The sequence below is a fragment of the Temnothorax longispinosus genome, chromosome 4, assembly GCF_030848805.1.
Source record: "Temnothorax longispinosus isolate EJ_2023e chromosome 4, Tlon_JGU_v1, whole genome shotgun sequence".
In the NCBI taxonomy this organism is placed as follows: Eukaryota; Metazoa; Arthropoda; class Insecta; order Hymenoptera; family Formicidae; genus Temnothorax; species Temnothorax longispinosus.
The window spans coordinates 15,788,438-15,803,759 of NC_092361.1; the positions used below are offsets into that span (position 1 = coordinate 15,788,438).

The following is a 15,322-nucleotide window of genomic DNA, read 5'->3' on the forward strand; positions in this document are numbered from 1 at the left end:
ATTCTAGCAACTATAGCTTGAGCGTCCAATATGATTATTTAGAATTTAGATGACCCAACAGAATTATTATTAAATTTGTATCTAAGTTTTAAATACTTCAATAAAACCATGTGTAAAAAATACATAAACTCCTTGTAAAAATTATAATTTTTATGGATTTTTAAGACAAATTAGTAAAAACAAATTATTTAATAAATAACGGATATTTATGTAAATATTATATAATTGTAATACTAAACATACTTTATTTAAAAAACAATTAAAAGTCGGCAGGAGTCACGGTGGAGACCTCTGTCAGCCTCTGTGCACTTTATGCACTAGTGTAGTTTAAACTGCACTTTAACTCCGCATTTTATTTATTATAAATTCATAAAAGTAAAAATGCAAAATTGGGCTCTTTAGCGCACTGCATTATTATATAAAGAGTATATTTAAAAAAATTCACGAATCTATGTAACTTATTTTATGAGAAATCTTGTTACGGATTCGTAATAACAAGATTTCTCATAAAATAAGTTACATATTTTATGAGAAATCTTGTTACGGATTCGTAATAACAAGATTTCTCATAAAATAAGTTACATAGATTCGTGAATTTTTTTTAATATACTCTTTATATATAATGCAGTGCGCGCTAAAGAGCCCGATTTTGCATTTTTGCTTTTATAAATTTATAATAAATAAAATACGGAGTTAAAGTGCAGTTTAAAATGCACTAGTGCATAAAGTGCACCTGAGTTTGCCTGGGTCTCCTGCCGACCCTTAATGAATAACGTGTTAAATAGCAAACAATATATAGTTATTAATAGTTATTAATTAATATTTAATACATACTTGACTTATATTTCGTATATAAGTTGTTGATGTAAGTTCTAATGGTCATAAACTGTTCAACGTGCGCAAGAATGTGTATTTTTTTTAATTCGAAAGTGGTGTTACAGACAGTGCATATAAATCTGTTTATTCCATTATTCAAAAATCGATATCGTAGTCAGTCATAAGAAGTCTGTCTGTTTATGATCTATTTGATTATCTCTCCACAGCATTATTTTCTCTAATCTCTCATTGTTAGCAATGCAGATAAGTACCCCATTGACGTTTTAAGAGTCTAAACAAGAGTATAAGATATAGATAAAATACAGTTTTATAATCATGATGAATGATATACAATATACAAACAATATACAAAACGTATATTGTTGCAATAAAAAATATATGTTTATATAAAATACAGAAAAAATATATATACATATATACAACAGAAAATGTCTATAATAGAAGTATGTGTATTTGTATAGAAATGTACACACGAACATTTTGCAATTATTAAATTGAATATTGTTCTTTATTTTTCTTTTTTATTTTCTATTATATACATAAAGTAAAAAATATAATATTTAGTTTAATAATTACAAAATGTTTGTATGCATATTTTTATACAACTATCCATACAAGCATATAGACTCACACAATAGTCACTATAGATAGACAAAACAATATATCTTTTTTTATAGGTATATCTTACTGTTCCGAACATCTCTAACGAAAAGGTTCCAAATTTTCCCGCCGTCAATCTAAGAGGAATCATAGATCGATATACAATGATCATTAAATCTCTTGCGTCTTTCGCTGATAGATCGTACCATTTGCATTCGTACACGCCGTACGCCATATTGGTGCTCTGGAAATTATTTTTTTTGCATAGGTTGCATTAATGTATATAATTTATTTTACCTCCGTTATAAGTCTTTCAGCTGCGTAGCAATATGTATACAAGTGCGTCAACATACAGGTGATATAAAACGAGAGAAAAATTATTCTGACAATAGGCATTTTCAAATTATCTGTTATTATCTGGAAAAAATATGTTTCAATTGTTGCATGTGACAAAGTAATAAGCTGTGCAAATCTAACGCAATATATTATGTTGTTATATAATAAAAAAGTATAATAATTTAATTAATATTCATTCAATTCTACCGCTTTATAAAATATACACGGGAAGGAACGTGTATAAATGATCTCACATACCGTGAAAATCTGAAAAGTTATAGAACACATCTGAAAAGTAGCGAGTAACACGTTTACAAATAAGACTGTGCTGTAGCAACCGTCGATCATCTTTGCATTCCTTGAAAATTCGTACATTATTTACTTATTATAGTTATAGTTATGACATTAAATGTTAATGATTTGTTATTTGAATCTCAATGTACAAATATTAAAAAAGACTTTCAATTTAAATTTTCTATCTTGAATTTATAAGAATTTGTTTTAATTTCACACTTTTTATCATGTTGGTATTTAGGTTTGATAATCCCAAGTTTCTTTCCGCCGCTTAAAAGCACGATATATTTTAAAAGAAAAAAATATATGTAGGTACATAAATTAACAAATATTTTTTATATAATTACATTATGTATATTATATGTTTCTTCTTGTGATATAAGAGAATAGAACTTTTTTAAAATTTATTTTAAAAATAATCTACTATCTGAGAATGTTTATAACTTTACATTATCAAGAATATCAAGTAATGCATCAGAAAATTTCCGACGTACCTGATGAGATGCTCATGTCGTACAACGATCGCTGCTAAACCTTCCTTAAATCTCGAGGAAGATATAGATTTGTTAGCTAATTTGTTGATTAGATTGTTAAGTATCGTCCGCAGGTTTATCAACTGTGCGCACACGTGCAGCACGAGTATCGAGACAAAGCTGTCGACGGAGTAGTTAGCAAGGACCGTATATGCGCCGCCGAACATTTGAATCATATATGTGATTTCGTAAGTCGGACTCTTTTGGATGCTTTCCACCCGATAGGCGAGGCTCCGATGAGGCTGGTGTATATTTTTAAAGAATTTCATCAGATAAAGAGAAAGCGAAAATATAATCAAGCCCGTTGCGGATACGCAACATCTAAGAGATAAGTTTCTGCCGCGTCTCGCAATCTTCAACATAGTATTTCGTTCCCAGTTGCTCGTCGAAGTCACCCAATCGGCCATGATCGATCCCATCAACAGTCGAAGTGCTTCCAGGTTGAACACAATATATCAGTTCGAATATAAATTACCAAAACAAGCAAATTTCTTTACATAAAGATTATCGAAAAATCTGGATATTTTGTGCTTAATTAAGGAGGCTATATATCTGATATTTCATATCGTGGACAGCAGAAATCAATTTATCCGACATATATTTACGTTGTCGCGAAAAGTGAACTTACTTTTGCCGTGATACCAGGTAACGAGCAATTTGCACACTGCTAACAAGCTGTAATTCGCGGCAGCAAAAGTTTCCACCATTCGAGTCACGTCACCCCAAGCACGGATCACATTCATCATTTGAGGCGCGGATACGTACAGGCTTACAGTACACGTAACGATAATGAATCTTATGCTCGGCCGACGAAAATCACTCAAAGAGATATCGGGATCGGGCCATATGCCAAATATCCATAGCCATTGGCGAGTCAGGGTAAACATGTAATTCAAATCTATAATAAAATAAAATTTTTTTAAAAAATATCACTGCATAATTTAGAATAAACATTAATCTTTTGACATTATTTTTTAACATTTTTTTCTCGTTTTTTTGCTATGAAGTAATCATCTACTTTATTAGTGAATATGTAGAAGCTCTATTTAATTTTTCACTGTATTATAGCACTCATAGAAGAATTTACTTTATTTATATAATTTCTTATATAATTTGTTATAGATTATTATAGAATATAGCTAACACTTCTTTGTGCTTGTGCACATAGCAATTAATAAGTTAAAGGAATAAATAGTGGATAAAGTGAACAAATAATATGTGTGATTTTATCAAGACAAAACTAAAAATATTTTTTGTGATAACGTTTTTTTAATATTGTACTAATTTTATATGCACGGTTATGTCATTTAAGCTTCAAACTTCTATTTACAAGATCTCTTTGTGCAAAATTTTGTATTATTATAGCCACGGAAAGTGGCCATATGCTGCTGTAATTATCCTTTAGTTTCCGAGTTGTTAAAACTCTGGAAAATTTCCCTCCAACGTAACTCTTTCACTTGAAACAGAGAACGATTTGTGCACAACCAACCGTATATTTCATGCACCACGTTCAACTTCACTCAAGAACACCGTAAAACCTATCGTCGAAAACGAAATGTTTTTTGCCAGAGTATCCAAAGTTTTATTCCCATTCCCGCAAACTTTCGTGGGCTATCAAAGTACTAAACTTCTATAGACTCCTTGCAAAAAAATAGGATTGTTTCTTGCAAATTTTTGCAACGATTTATTAAAGCACGTAAAACATTTATTAATTATACTTTTTCTTTTATTTAATAAACAATTGTTAGTTTTATTATATATTTATTGTGCTCACTTCCTCACTAAATATGCCAATAAATATGTTAAATGAGTGAAAACTAGACACAATTATTGATCATTATGTTTCTATGTGATTATATTTTTAACAGCATATCGCAGTGCAGGGATTTTTTTTACTATTTTCTTTCGACATATATTCTACCTTCGTTGATAGTCATTGATGTTCACAGCGCAAAAATTATCGTTTGACTGACTCGCTCTCTGCGATTATACTAAACCGCCGTGATTTTGCGCTTGCTCAGTGTACAAAGGATTCAACCGCTACCATCTGTGAATACTTGCACAAACTCTTGTATAGAGCAATCGATAGTAACATGCAATTATCATGTCACTGAATCAAATATTTTAAACGTTATAAATATTGCTTTTTCTTTTTAATATAGTATTATCTTCTTAATTAAGAAATTAAGTTATGACGCACAGAAATGTTAAATAAATAATTTGTTTTGTTGCACAAAACTTATATTTATCTAGTAAAAATTATATTATAAATAACACATATAGTCTTATTAATCCTCAGTTACGTTTTCGCTACCCGTTACCTCACCAGGGTCTGAGAGACCGCTGTCGTCTTCTCCAGCTTGCATCTTTAAGACAAATGCATCAATTTGACGTCTTTTTTTTTAATCGATACATCTTTTAAGATTTAAAGATCTACAAAACTGTTTAAGTTAGATTATTCCAAATTAAAAAATGTAAATGTTATTTAAAAAAAAAGAAAAGAAAACTTGTTTTTCTGAAGAAGCGAAAAAATTTGCTTTTTTTTTCAAATTGACGTAGTACTGACTAAAAAAAGATACAAGGGTTTTATAAACGTTTTAAAAACCCTGCACGTTTTAACAACTCTCAGATCCTGGTGAGGTAACTGAGGGTTAACGCAGCACATAGAAAATTTATAATTGTTTCAGCATTATACTTTCTAATTCATCATTGTCAGCAATACAGATAGGTATCCCATTGACGTTTTCACCATCTATATATAGAATAAAAATAAAATATAATTTTCAATTTTTATCATAGGTTACAATAAAAATGATACTATTCTTATACGCATATATAATATATTTAAAAAGCACAATATTCAGCATACAGAGAATGACAAAACAAATCTTATTGACCAATTTTTGGAAATTTTCTCCTGTTTTAAAGCGTCTTCGAGTCTTCTCATATCTTCAACTTTTTTCTCTCACAGTTTTAAGTAGCTCTGTTTTAAAGAAAGTCTCTTATTAAAAAATTATTTTATAAACAACACATCGAGTAACAAACAGAATATAATCAAGAGAAGAAATATCTTTGTAATGGTAAGAAAGAAAAAATAAATTGTAATATAAAACAATATGATTAGTTAAAATTGGAAATTAGAAAAATATTGAAAACCAATCACTATTATCAAGATAAATAATGATATTTTATACGAAATAAATCATTTAATACCTAATATAAGGATTTCATTAATTTATTACTTTACCGATAATAATTTAGTTATAATCAATTTTTGAAAAATTTACAGAATTTAAGTCGCGGAATGAAAAGTTCTTGTTAACACACGAATGATTGAAAGTATAAGTTTTATATTACATTGTATCATGTTTCACACGACGCGCTTATTTGTAATTTTTAGTAGAATATCGTGTAGTCCAGTCATTTGGTAGTTTTACCTGGAAAGTTTTCCGGGAGTTTTGAAAATTGGTAATTTTATATATTTCGATGTGCTCTTTCCGAATTTCAACTTTGCCACCTCGTATCTTTGCCGCTCGCGCCGCCATATTGGAAAAATGGCGCCTAAAAGCAGTTTTTTGACAATATCTCCTTTCCGACTCATTCCACGATAAAAACATTTATATACAAAATAAAACTAGAGAAAATTTCCTACAATTTATGTAATAACCTTTTTTTTCGTAAAATTAATAGTTTTGGCATACGAGCGCCGCAAAGTGTAGTTCAACACGCGTTTTGGCCTAAAAACTCATTTCCACACCACCTTGAGGTAGAGTAAGCGGCGCGTTTTTTTTACCGTGGTATCCCCAGTAGGCCTAGTCCACATGCAATTCACTATTCTAAAATTTAGCGCATTCTTCTTCGCTTCGCTGTTCTTGATGGACCAGGTGTTGCGAGTTCATCGTCATTAGTACTGATCGAAACGTCACAGACCGAAATTGCTTCCACATCATCCGCGATGGGATTATCAGTTTCATCGCAATCCTCTTTGTTCTCGATTTCATCATACGTTTGCTCGAAAATAGTCTCCGTTTCTTCCTCTTCGTCGCTATCTTGTGATGGAACTTGCGAGTTAATTATCACAGGTACCACTACAATTCGTGCATATAACTGAGCACTTTAACCCAGCCTTTCTGCATTCACAGGCTTTTTGACATCTTTTTTGACATCTTTTTTATTTATTTATTTAGTGCTCCGTTATATGCACGAATTGTAGTGGTACCTGTGATAACTCGCAAGTTCCATCACAAGATAGCGACGAAGAAGAAGAAACGGAGACTATTTTCGAGCAAACGTATGATAAAATCGAGAACGAAGAGGATTGCGATAAAAATGATAATCCCATCGCGGATGATGTGGAAGAAATTTCGGTCTGTGACGTTTCGATCAGTACTAATGACGATGAACTCGCAACACCTGGTCCATCAAGAACAGCGAAGCAAAGAAGAATGCGCTAAATTTTAGAATAGTGAATTGCATGTGGACTAGGCCTACTGGGGATACCACGGTAAAAAAAACGCGCCGCTTACTCTACCTCAAGGTGGTGTGGAAATGAGTTTTTAAGCCAAAACGCGTGTTGAACTACACTTTACGGCGCTCGTACGCCAAAACTATTAATTTTACGGAAAAAAGGTTATTACATAAATTGTAGGAAATTTTCTCTAGTTTTATTTTGTATATCAATGTTTTTATCGTGGAATGAGTCGGAAAGGAGATATTGTCAAAAAACTGCTTTTAGGCGTCATTTTTCCAATATGGCGGCACGAGCGGCAAAGATACGAGGTGGCAAAGTTGAAATTCGGAAAGAGCACATCGAAATATATAAAATTACCAATTTTCAAAACTCCCGGAAAACTTTCCAGGTAACCTCTTCTTTTACGACCAAATGACTGGACTAGTGATGCGAACTTTTTGCTACTTTTTCGAGATATATTCTACCTTCGTTGACGTTCATTGCAGTTCACGGAGCTAAAATTATCGTTTAACTGAGTCGTTCTTCGTGATTATATCAAACCGTCTGATTTTGCGCTTGCTCAGTACACGAAGGATTGAGCCGCTACCATCTGTGAGTATTTCTGCAAACCTTTTCGGATAAGAATCAATAGTAACATGAGCAGTACGTGATCACCATACGTTGTATCAAATACCGTGAATGTAGTACTTGCTTTTGGGCTATAAGCAAATTGCTCTTGCCCGACGAGGAATAATCGTTCAGTAACATCGACCACTGCCTAATTTCCAGCGGTTTAAAACCTACAAAAGAGATGTCACTGAAGTAAGAATGAATAGACTCGAACATTGCACATATGTCGTAAAAAATATCATTTATTCGTGGTAAAGGGAGAAATAAATATATTCACTTAACGGCTGGCGACGTTCTTTTTCTAAAATTAGTAATATTTAGTAACGTTTCTATCGTTTCTGTTTTCTTAACGCATCGAAATAAATTATACTTTACGCATGGCGCATAATTTCGGACGGAATGCGGGTATCAGAAATGAGACGAGATAAAGTGACGGGCAGAAATATTCATTAGATGATGATTAAGAAATACCGGGATATGATGATGAAATTGGAAACATTCGGAAATTGCAGAGGATGCAACTTACTTACCGCGGGGTTACATCTTCCTTCTTAAAGTCTAAACTTGATTGTCTAAATTACAAATATGAGTGCATATTAAATAAAATCGTCTTGATTGCAAATGTGCACAGTTTTGGCTCAGTATTGACTCAACGTACTTGATGAAAACATTTAATTACAAAATCATCTCAAACACAAATTAATGAAGTACTTTTCTAATACGTTGAAGATTTTAAATGTAACTAATTACAATTACGCGAGTCGTAATTGTCGGCAAATGTACATTTATGAAACGGCATTGTCGTTGTCTGTACAATTGGTCTTTTCATTCTTTTTGGATGGCGTAATTTTTCGTTAGCGTTGCATTTAAAGAAATTATTGGAATATCCCGACAAGTTTTCATGACAACCTCTCTACATCGTAGATATACAAAGCGATCGCATTTTAAAACTAGCCAAGAAGCATCACGTATTGTTTCTTATTGATACTAGGTCAATAGATTAACAGTAGGTGAATATTAATACATTTGGTAAAATTCAACAAGTTGTACGAAAGATAAATAAATTATATTGTGTTGTTAATAATAAGCATAGTTTTATTAGCTTCAAAATAGTTTTACAATTTATGTGTAGGGGAATTGTGTCTGATATCGCCCTTGTTCCTCATTCCGCACCCTACGATATTGAGACTGCGATACCGGCGTTACGTGTTGCATTCTATCAGTGAGCAATGTAAGCTGTTGAACAACACTGCTTTGAATGATCTTTTGTTTTATTTTAGTTAGAAATGTGATGTAAAAAGTAGCGTGGCAGTACACAGTTCGATATATACAAAAAAGATATATACTAAGAACGAATTTCTGCTGAAAACATGTTATATTGTGTCTAATATTTTATTCCTAAATTAGAGATATTCGTGGCTAACTATTATTTTGAAGCTTCAATCGGTTATGTTTCTTCCTTGCGGTATTCCTAATTCCGCCCTCAAATGTTCATTATACCGCCCATTTTTCCTAATTGGTCTGCCTCTAGAATACCTCTGAAGCTCCCTCAGCCTCCAATGAGTAACAAGATCTTTTTTCGAGAGTAAATCGGCCAGGCAGAGATCATATTATGATAATCCTAGAATAAAATGATGCGGTTTAGTTTTATTATTATAGAAGTTTTTAGTAAAAATTTGGTTTTAAAAAATGGGGTACGATATTAGGCACAGTTCCCTTGTAGCATTATCTTCTTAATTAAGAAATTAACTTGTAACGCCGAAAAATGATAAATAAATAATGTGTTTTGTTGCACAAAGACATATTTATCCAGCAAAAATTACATTACAGATAATATATGTAATCCTATTAACACAGTATACGGAACATAAGTAGTAATCAAGTATCGCAATTAATTTAGTATCATTCCAGCATTATACTCTCTAATCCATCATTGTCAACAATGCAGATAGGTATCCCATTGACGTTTTCACCGTCTGTGTAGAATAAAAATAAAATATAATTTCCGATTTTTGTCTTATCGGTTTAATAAAAATGATACTATTCTGATACCCTCAGTTTATATAATATATTTAAAAAGCACAATATTCAGCTTACAGAGGATGACAAAACAAATCTTATAGATCAATTCTTGGAAATTTTCTCCTGTTTTAAAGCGTGTTTGAGTCTTGTCATATCTTCAACTTTTTTCCCCTCACAGTTTTAAGTAGCTCTGTTTTTAATTATTTATCGCGGCTGTATCTGGAGACTTCGAAATTCACTTTAGAAATGCTTTTTATATTGTTTCACATGAACTTCAAAGTCATTTTTCCATCATACCGTTGTGCTGCAAGTGAACTTGACGCGAGATGAAACCGTGTTTCGGTTTTATTTTAAAAGTTGTAAAAGTACTTTCTTTCAATTAGTGTGATCGAAAGGGAATATTTTTAATTTTTATAATAAAGTGTAAATTACTTTAGAACGCAAACAATAAAAATCTTATTAAAAATTAAAAGTGTTTATCATCATGTTTTGTCTCTCTCTGTAAGCCAAAGATAAGATTTTTTATTAGGCGGAAATAAAATGTTTTTTTTCTCTTAGATATCTTACTGTTCCAAACATTGCTAATGAAAAAACTCCGAATTTTCCAGCCGTCAATCTAAGCGGAATTGTAGATCGATATACTATAAACATTAAATTTTTCGCGTCTTTCGATAATATATCGTACCACTTGGATTTATACACGCCATATGCCATACTGGTACTCTGAAAATTAGATTTCTGTTGTGCACAGAAAAATCGTGTTTGATATACATAACTACTTTACCTCCGTTAAAAGTCTTTCAGCTGAGTAACAATAAATATACAAATGTGTCAATACCATAATGACGTAAAACGAGAGAAAACCCACTTTGGCAGGAGGTACATCCAAATGATTTGATATTATCTGAAAATAATACTTTTCTGTTTCTAAGTTCAACAATTGTTTATAACAATCAACCATACCGTAAAACTTTTATCTATATCTTAATTTTTTATCAAAAAAGCATCACTACTAAACTAAAAAATTAAAACATTTAACATATATTAATTTCTGTTGCTTAAATTATACAGAAAACCAAATAAATGTCACTTACCGTGAAAACTTGAAAGCTTACAAAACACAGTTGGAAAGTAGCGGCAAACATGTGTATAAATAAAACTACGGTATAACAGTCGTCTACTGTCTTTGCGTTCCTTAAAAATTCATACATTTTAGACTTATATTGTCGGCTAATTATTTTAAGGGGTTACATATCTTTAACAGGCCTAAAACTAGGTCGAAATTAACAAATTTTTATCGTGGGTAAAATTATATTTAAAATAAAAATACATGTCTTGTAGAGTAGTCTTTTTAGAATATCTTCAAAGTATTTTAATAAAAATACCAAAATCTGAGGTCCTGGTAGCTATTTTCCCAAACGGTGTTTGTAAAAATGGCGTTTGCGGTACCAAAAACACCTCCGCACCCTCTTATGTGAAATAAAAAATAAAAATTTTATTGAAATTTTCGGAAGATATTTTCAAAAGATTACTTTACAAAACATGTATTTTTATTTTTTAATAAACCATAATTTTACCCACAACAAAAATTGTTAATTTCGACCTTGTTTTGAACAAATCTTAAGATTTAATTTAGGATTTTTGAAGTAAACTAGTATCTCACTTTCTCATTGTCCACATTTAAGTTTGATAGTCTTAAAGTTTTAAAATTTTAAAGTAAACTATTTAGAGAATCATATTATAAACAAATATTTTTTTGTTTATGTTACATTGTAGGCCGCGTTTAGCAGACACAAATATTGAGTATCGTCTTATCAACACGCTACGCTGATCTGTTGGGTCTAAAAGTAACAGCCAATCATGTTTGATTGCTACTGAGCGGTTTGTTCTGCTGAACGTACCCGTATATACACTTCTTATAAAATTTAATAAATAATTATATCCCATGAGTAAATTGCTGTAAATATTTAGAGATATTTTGCACTATTAAATAACCTGGTTCGAAATTTGTCGGCATACCTGATGAGATGTTCGTGACGGATAGTGATCGCAGCTAATCCTTTCTTAAATCTCGAGGAGGATATAAATCCTTCGGCTAGTTTGTCGATCAGATCGTTGAGTGCCGTTCGTAGATTTATCAACTGTGCGCATATGTGCAGCAGGAGTATCGAGACGAAACTGTCGACGGTAGAGTTGATGAGGGCCGTGTATATGCCGCCGGAAAGTTGAGTAAAATAAGTAATTTCGTAGTTCGGACTCCTGTGAATGTTGTAAGGATAGGCGGACCCATACACGAGGGTCCGTTGAGATTGGTGCATATTTCGATAGAACTTCCGCAGATTGAAAGAAAGGTAAAACGAGATTGTGCACACGGTGCACACGTAACAACCAAAAGATAAGATTCTGCCATGTCTCGCAATATTTAACATTGTATTTCGTTCCCGGTCGTTTTTCGAAGTCATCCAATCGGTCACGACCGATGTCATCAGCGTTCGAAGTGCTTTCGGATTAAACATGATACATTAATATACGAATAGCATGAATGGACGATATCGTTTTTATATAAATAAAATGTTGTACAATATTGATGTTAAAATTAAATAACGAATTTTCACATTTATCTCTCACGATAGTAATATCGATGCAATAACTTACTTTTACCGTGATACCAAGTACCGACTAATTTGCATAGTGCCATCAAGCCGTAGTTTGCGGAAGCGACGTATTTCACCATCCGTGCCACATTACCCCAGGCAAGAATCATATTCGTCAATTGCGGCACGATCACGTAAAGGCACAGGATACACGTTACAATTATGAATCTTATGTTTGGTCGGTGGAAGTCACTCAAAGGCGTAAATGGATCGGGCCATACGCCGAATATCCGCAAACATTGGCGACTCAGCGCAAAGGCGTAATTGAAATCTAATCATAAAATCGAATTTCATAAAGAATATTTGAGCTTATTGCTAAGTTAGAAAAAAACATTATCCCTTTACATTATTTTTTTCAATTTGTTTTACTGTCTTGCTAGTAGTAATCACTTCATATTTCACGAATGTTTTGTAGTTCTATAATGGTATCTCTAAGTAGCACTCTCATTGTCAGTAAATTTCACTTTATTTGTATTATTTCTTACAATTTGTCATAGAATATTACAACTAATTAGAATTTCTCATGAGAAATATCAAAAAGAGATAAATAATAGAAGTAAAATAACATATTAAGAGACATGGTATTGTACACGCGCGCTGCGAGACCGCTCCGTGTATCTTTACGCGAACTCGTTGTGAGTTGTACCCGAGATTATTAGATATTATTTTACTAAAGTTAAACTAAAAATTTAAAGTGTTCTTGGTGATAGCATTTATAATAACTCTCTTTAAAAGGTTCTTATTCTTTTTTTGTAAGATTTTGTATTACTGTTCTGACGAAAAAGACTGCTATTTTAATTATACTTTGATTTTTAAGAGGTAAGATTTTCGACAAATTCTTTGTCTATAACAGAGAGAAGTAAGAAATTGTACACACATCAGCAGAATTAACCGTTCAATTTATGCACCATGTTCAACCCTGGCACTCGAAACTCACTTTGAAACAATCTATACGCGTCGAAAATACGAGCTTTTGCAAGCACTTCGAAAGTTTTGTATCTGTTTTCGCAAAACTTTCGTGGAACACGAAGTTTCGAACTTTTATGACAGATGTATAGACGCACTAGGCGCATAAAATAAATGCGAATTTTTACGACAAATTGTTAAAAGCGAATTATTCCCTTTATTTAATGAGAAATGTTTAGTTATGTAAATGTATTTATTTATAATATTGAACGCGTCCTTATTAAAGAATTATTTTATAAGCACATTGAGTAACAAACAGAATATATTCAAGAGAAGAAATATCTTTGTGATGGTAAGAAAGAAAAAATAAACTGCAATATAAAACAATATGATTAGTTAAAATTGGAAATTAGAAAAATATTGAAAACTTATCACTATTAGCAAGATAAATAATGATATTTTATACGAAATAAATCATTTAATACCTAATATAAGGATTTCATTAATTTATTACTTTACCGATAATAATTTAGTTATAATCAATTTTTGAAAAATTTACAGAATTTAAGCCGCGGAATGAAAAGTTCTTATTAACACACGAATGATTGAAAGTATAAGTTTTATATTATATTGTATCATGTTTCACACGACGCGCTTATTTATAATTTTTATTAGAATATCGTGGTGCGAATTTTCTGCTACTTTTTCGAGATATATTCTACCTTCGTTGACGTTCATTGCAGTTCACGGAGCGAAAATTATCGTTTAACTGAGTCGTTCTTCGTGATTATATCAAACAGTCTGATTTTGCGCTTGCTCAGTACACGAAGGATTGAACCGCTACCATCTGTGAGTACTTCTGCAAACCTTTTCGGCTAAGAATCAATAGTAACATGAGCAGTACGTGGTCATCATACGTTGTATCAAATACCGTGAATGTAGTACTTGCTTTTGGGCTATAAGCAAATTGCTCTTGCCCGACGAGGAATAATCGTTCAGTAACATCGACCACTGCCTAATTTCCAGCGGTTTAAAACCTACAAAAGAGATGTCACTGAAGTAAGAATGAATAGACTCGAACATTGCACATATGTCGTAAAAAATATCATTTATTCGTGGTAAAGGGAGAAATAAATATATTCACTTAACGGCTGGCGACGTTCTTTTTCTAAAATTAGTAATATTTAGTAACGTTTCTATCGTTTCTGTTTTCTTAACGCATCGAAATAAATTATACTTTACGCATGGCGCATAATTTCAGACGGAATGCGGGTATCAGAAATGAGACGAGATAAAGTGACAGGCAGAAATATTCATCAAAGGATGATTAAGAAATACCGGGATATGATGATGAAATTGGAAACATTCGAAAATTGCAGGGGATGCAACTCACTTACCGCGGGGTTACATTTTCTTTCTTAAAGTCTAAACTTGATTGTCTAAATTATAAAAATATGCGTGCATATTAAATAAAATCGTCTCGATTGCAAATGTGCACAGTTTTGGCTCGGTATTGACTCAACGTACTTGATGAAAACATTTAATTACAAAATCATCTCAAACACAAATTAATGAAGTACTTTTCTAAAGATTACGTTGAAGATTTTAAATGTAACTAATTACAATCACGCGAGTCGTAAATATCTACTGATCAGAAAATATTTTATGTACCGGATAATGAGCAATTTACATATTGCCAAACTGAAATTTGCGGAATTTTCCACCATTCGAGACACGTCACCCCAAGCGCGGATTACATACATTATTTGAGACATGGATACGTACAGGATCACAGAACTAATCTTGCTTGGGTTTGACTTATGTAATAAAACTGTTTTTATTTTTTGTCTACATTTCCCATGAGCGGAGATACTGCGATGCAAAGTCCGAATCGGCAAATTTACGTCATTGTCGTCATCTGTACTATTTGTTTTTCTGTTTTTAGATGGCGTAATTTTTTGTTAGCATCGCGTTTAAAGAAATTATTGGAATATCCCAACCTCTCTACATCGTAGATATACAAGCAATCGCATTTTAAAACTAGCCAAGCATCACGTACT

The 15,322-nt window shown here is 32.1% G+C and overlaps 2 protein-coding genes across 6 annotated transcripts; both read right to left on the reverse strand.

The window, feature by feature from the left end:
- Positions 1-796: 796 nt before the first annotated feature.
- On the reverse strand, positions 797-4,648 carry LOC139811554 (odorant receptor 13a-like). The gene is made up of 7 exons (XM_071775818.1): positions 4,522-4,648; positions 3,229-3,498; positions 2,562-3,033; positions 2,032-2,131; positions 1,735-1,854; positions 1,526-1,681; positions 797-1,108 (listed from the first exon to the last, which is right to left on the reverse strand). The coding sequence occupies exons 1-7, from the start codon at positions 4,535-4,537 to the stop codon at positions 1,055-1,057; spliced, it is 1,188 nt and encodes a 395-aa protein (XP_071631919.1). The 5' UTR covers positions 4,538-4,648; the 3' UTR covers positions 797-1,054.
- A 791-nt stretch (positions 4,649-5,439) lies between these two features.
- Positions 5,440-15,032, reverse strand: LOC139811553 (odorant receptor 4-like). Of its 5 annotated transcripts, none has more exons than XR_011731666.1 (9): positions 13,985-15,032; positions 12,358-12,627; positions 11,722-12,202; positions 10,797-10,896; positions 10,541-10,606; positions 10,270-10,440; positions 9,504-9,656; positions 7,536-9,301; positions 5,440-5,583 (listed from the first exon to the last, which is right to left on the reverse strand). XR_011731666.1 is itself a non-coding variant. In XM_071775816.1 (7 exons), exons 1-7 carry the CDS (start codon positions 13,998-14,000, stop codon positions 9,603-9,605), a joined length of 1,197 nt encoding a protein of 398 aa, XP_071631917.1. In that variant the 5' UTR covers positions 14,001-14,715; the 3' UTR covers positions 9,463-9,602. The 5 variants fall into 5 exon arrangements, 1 of the variants encoding a protein (XP_071631917.1); XR_011731667.1 differs by having other exon boundaries at positions 5,441-5,583; positions 10,270-10,425; positions 13,985-15,031; XR_011731665.1 differs by lacking the exon at positions 5,440-5,583 and having other exon boundaries at positions 8,723-8,916; positions 9,105-9,301; positions 10,270-10,425; positions 10,487-10,606; positions 13,985-14,716.
- Between the last annotated feature and the right edge of the window lie 290 nt (positions 15,033-15,322).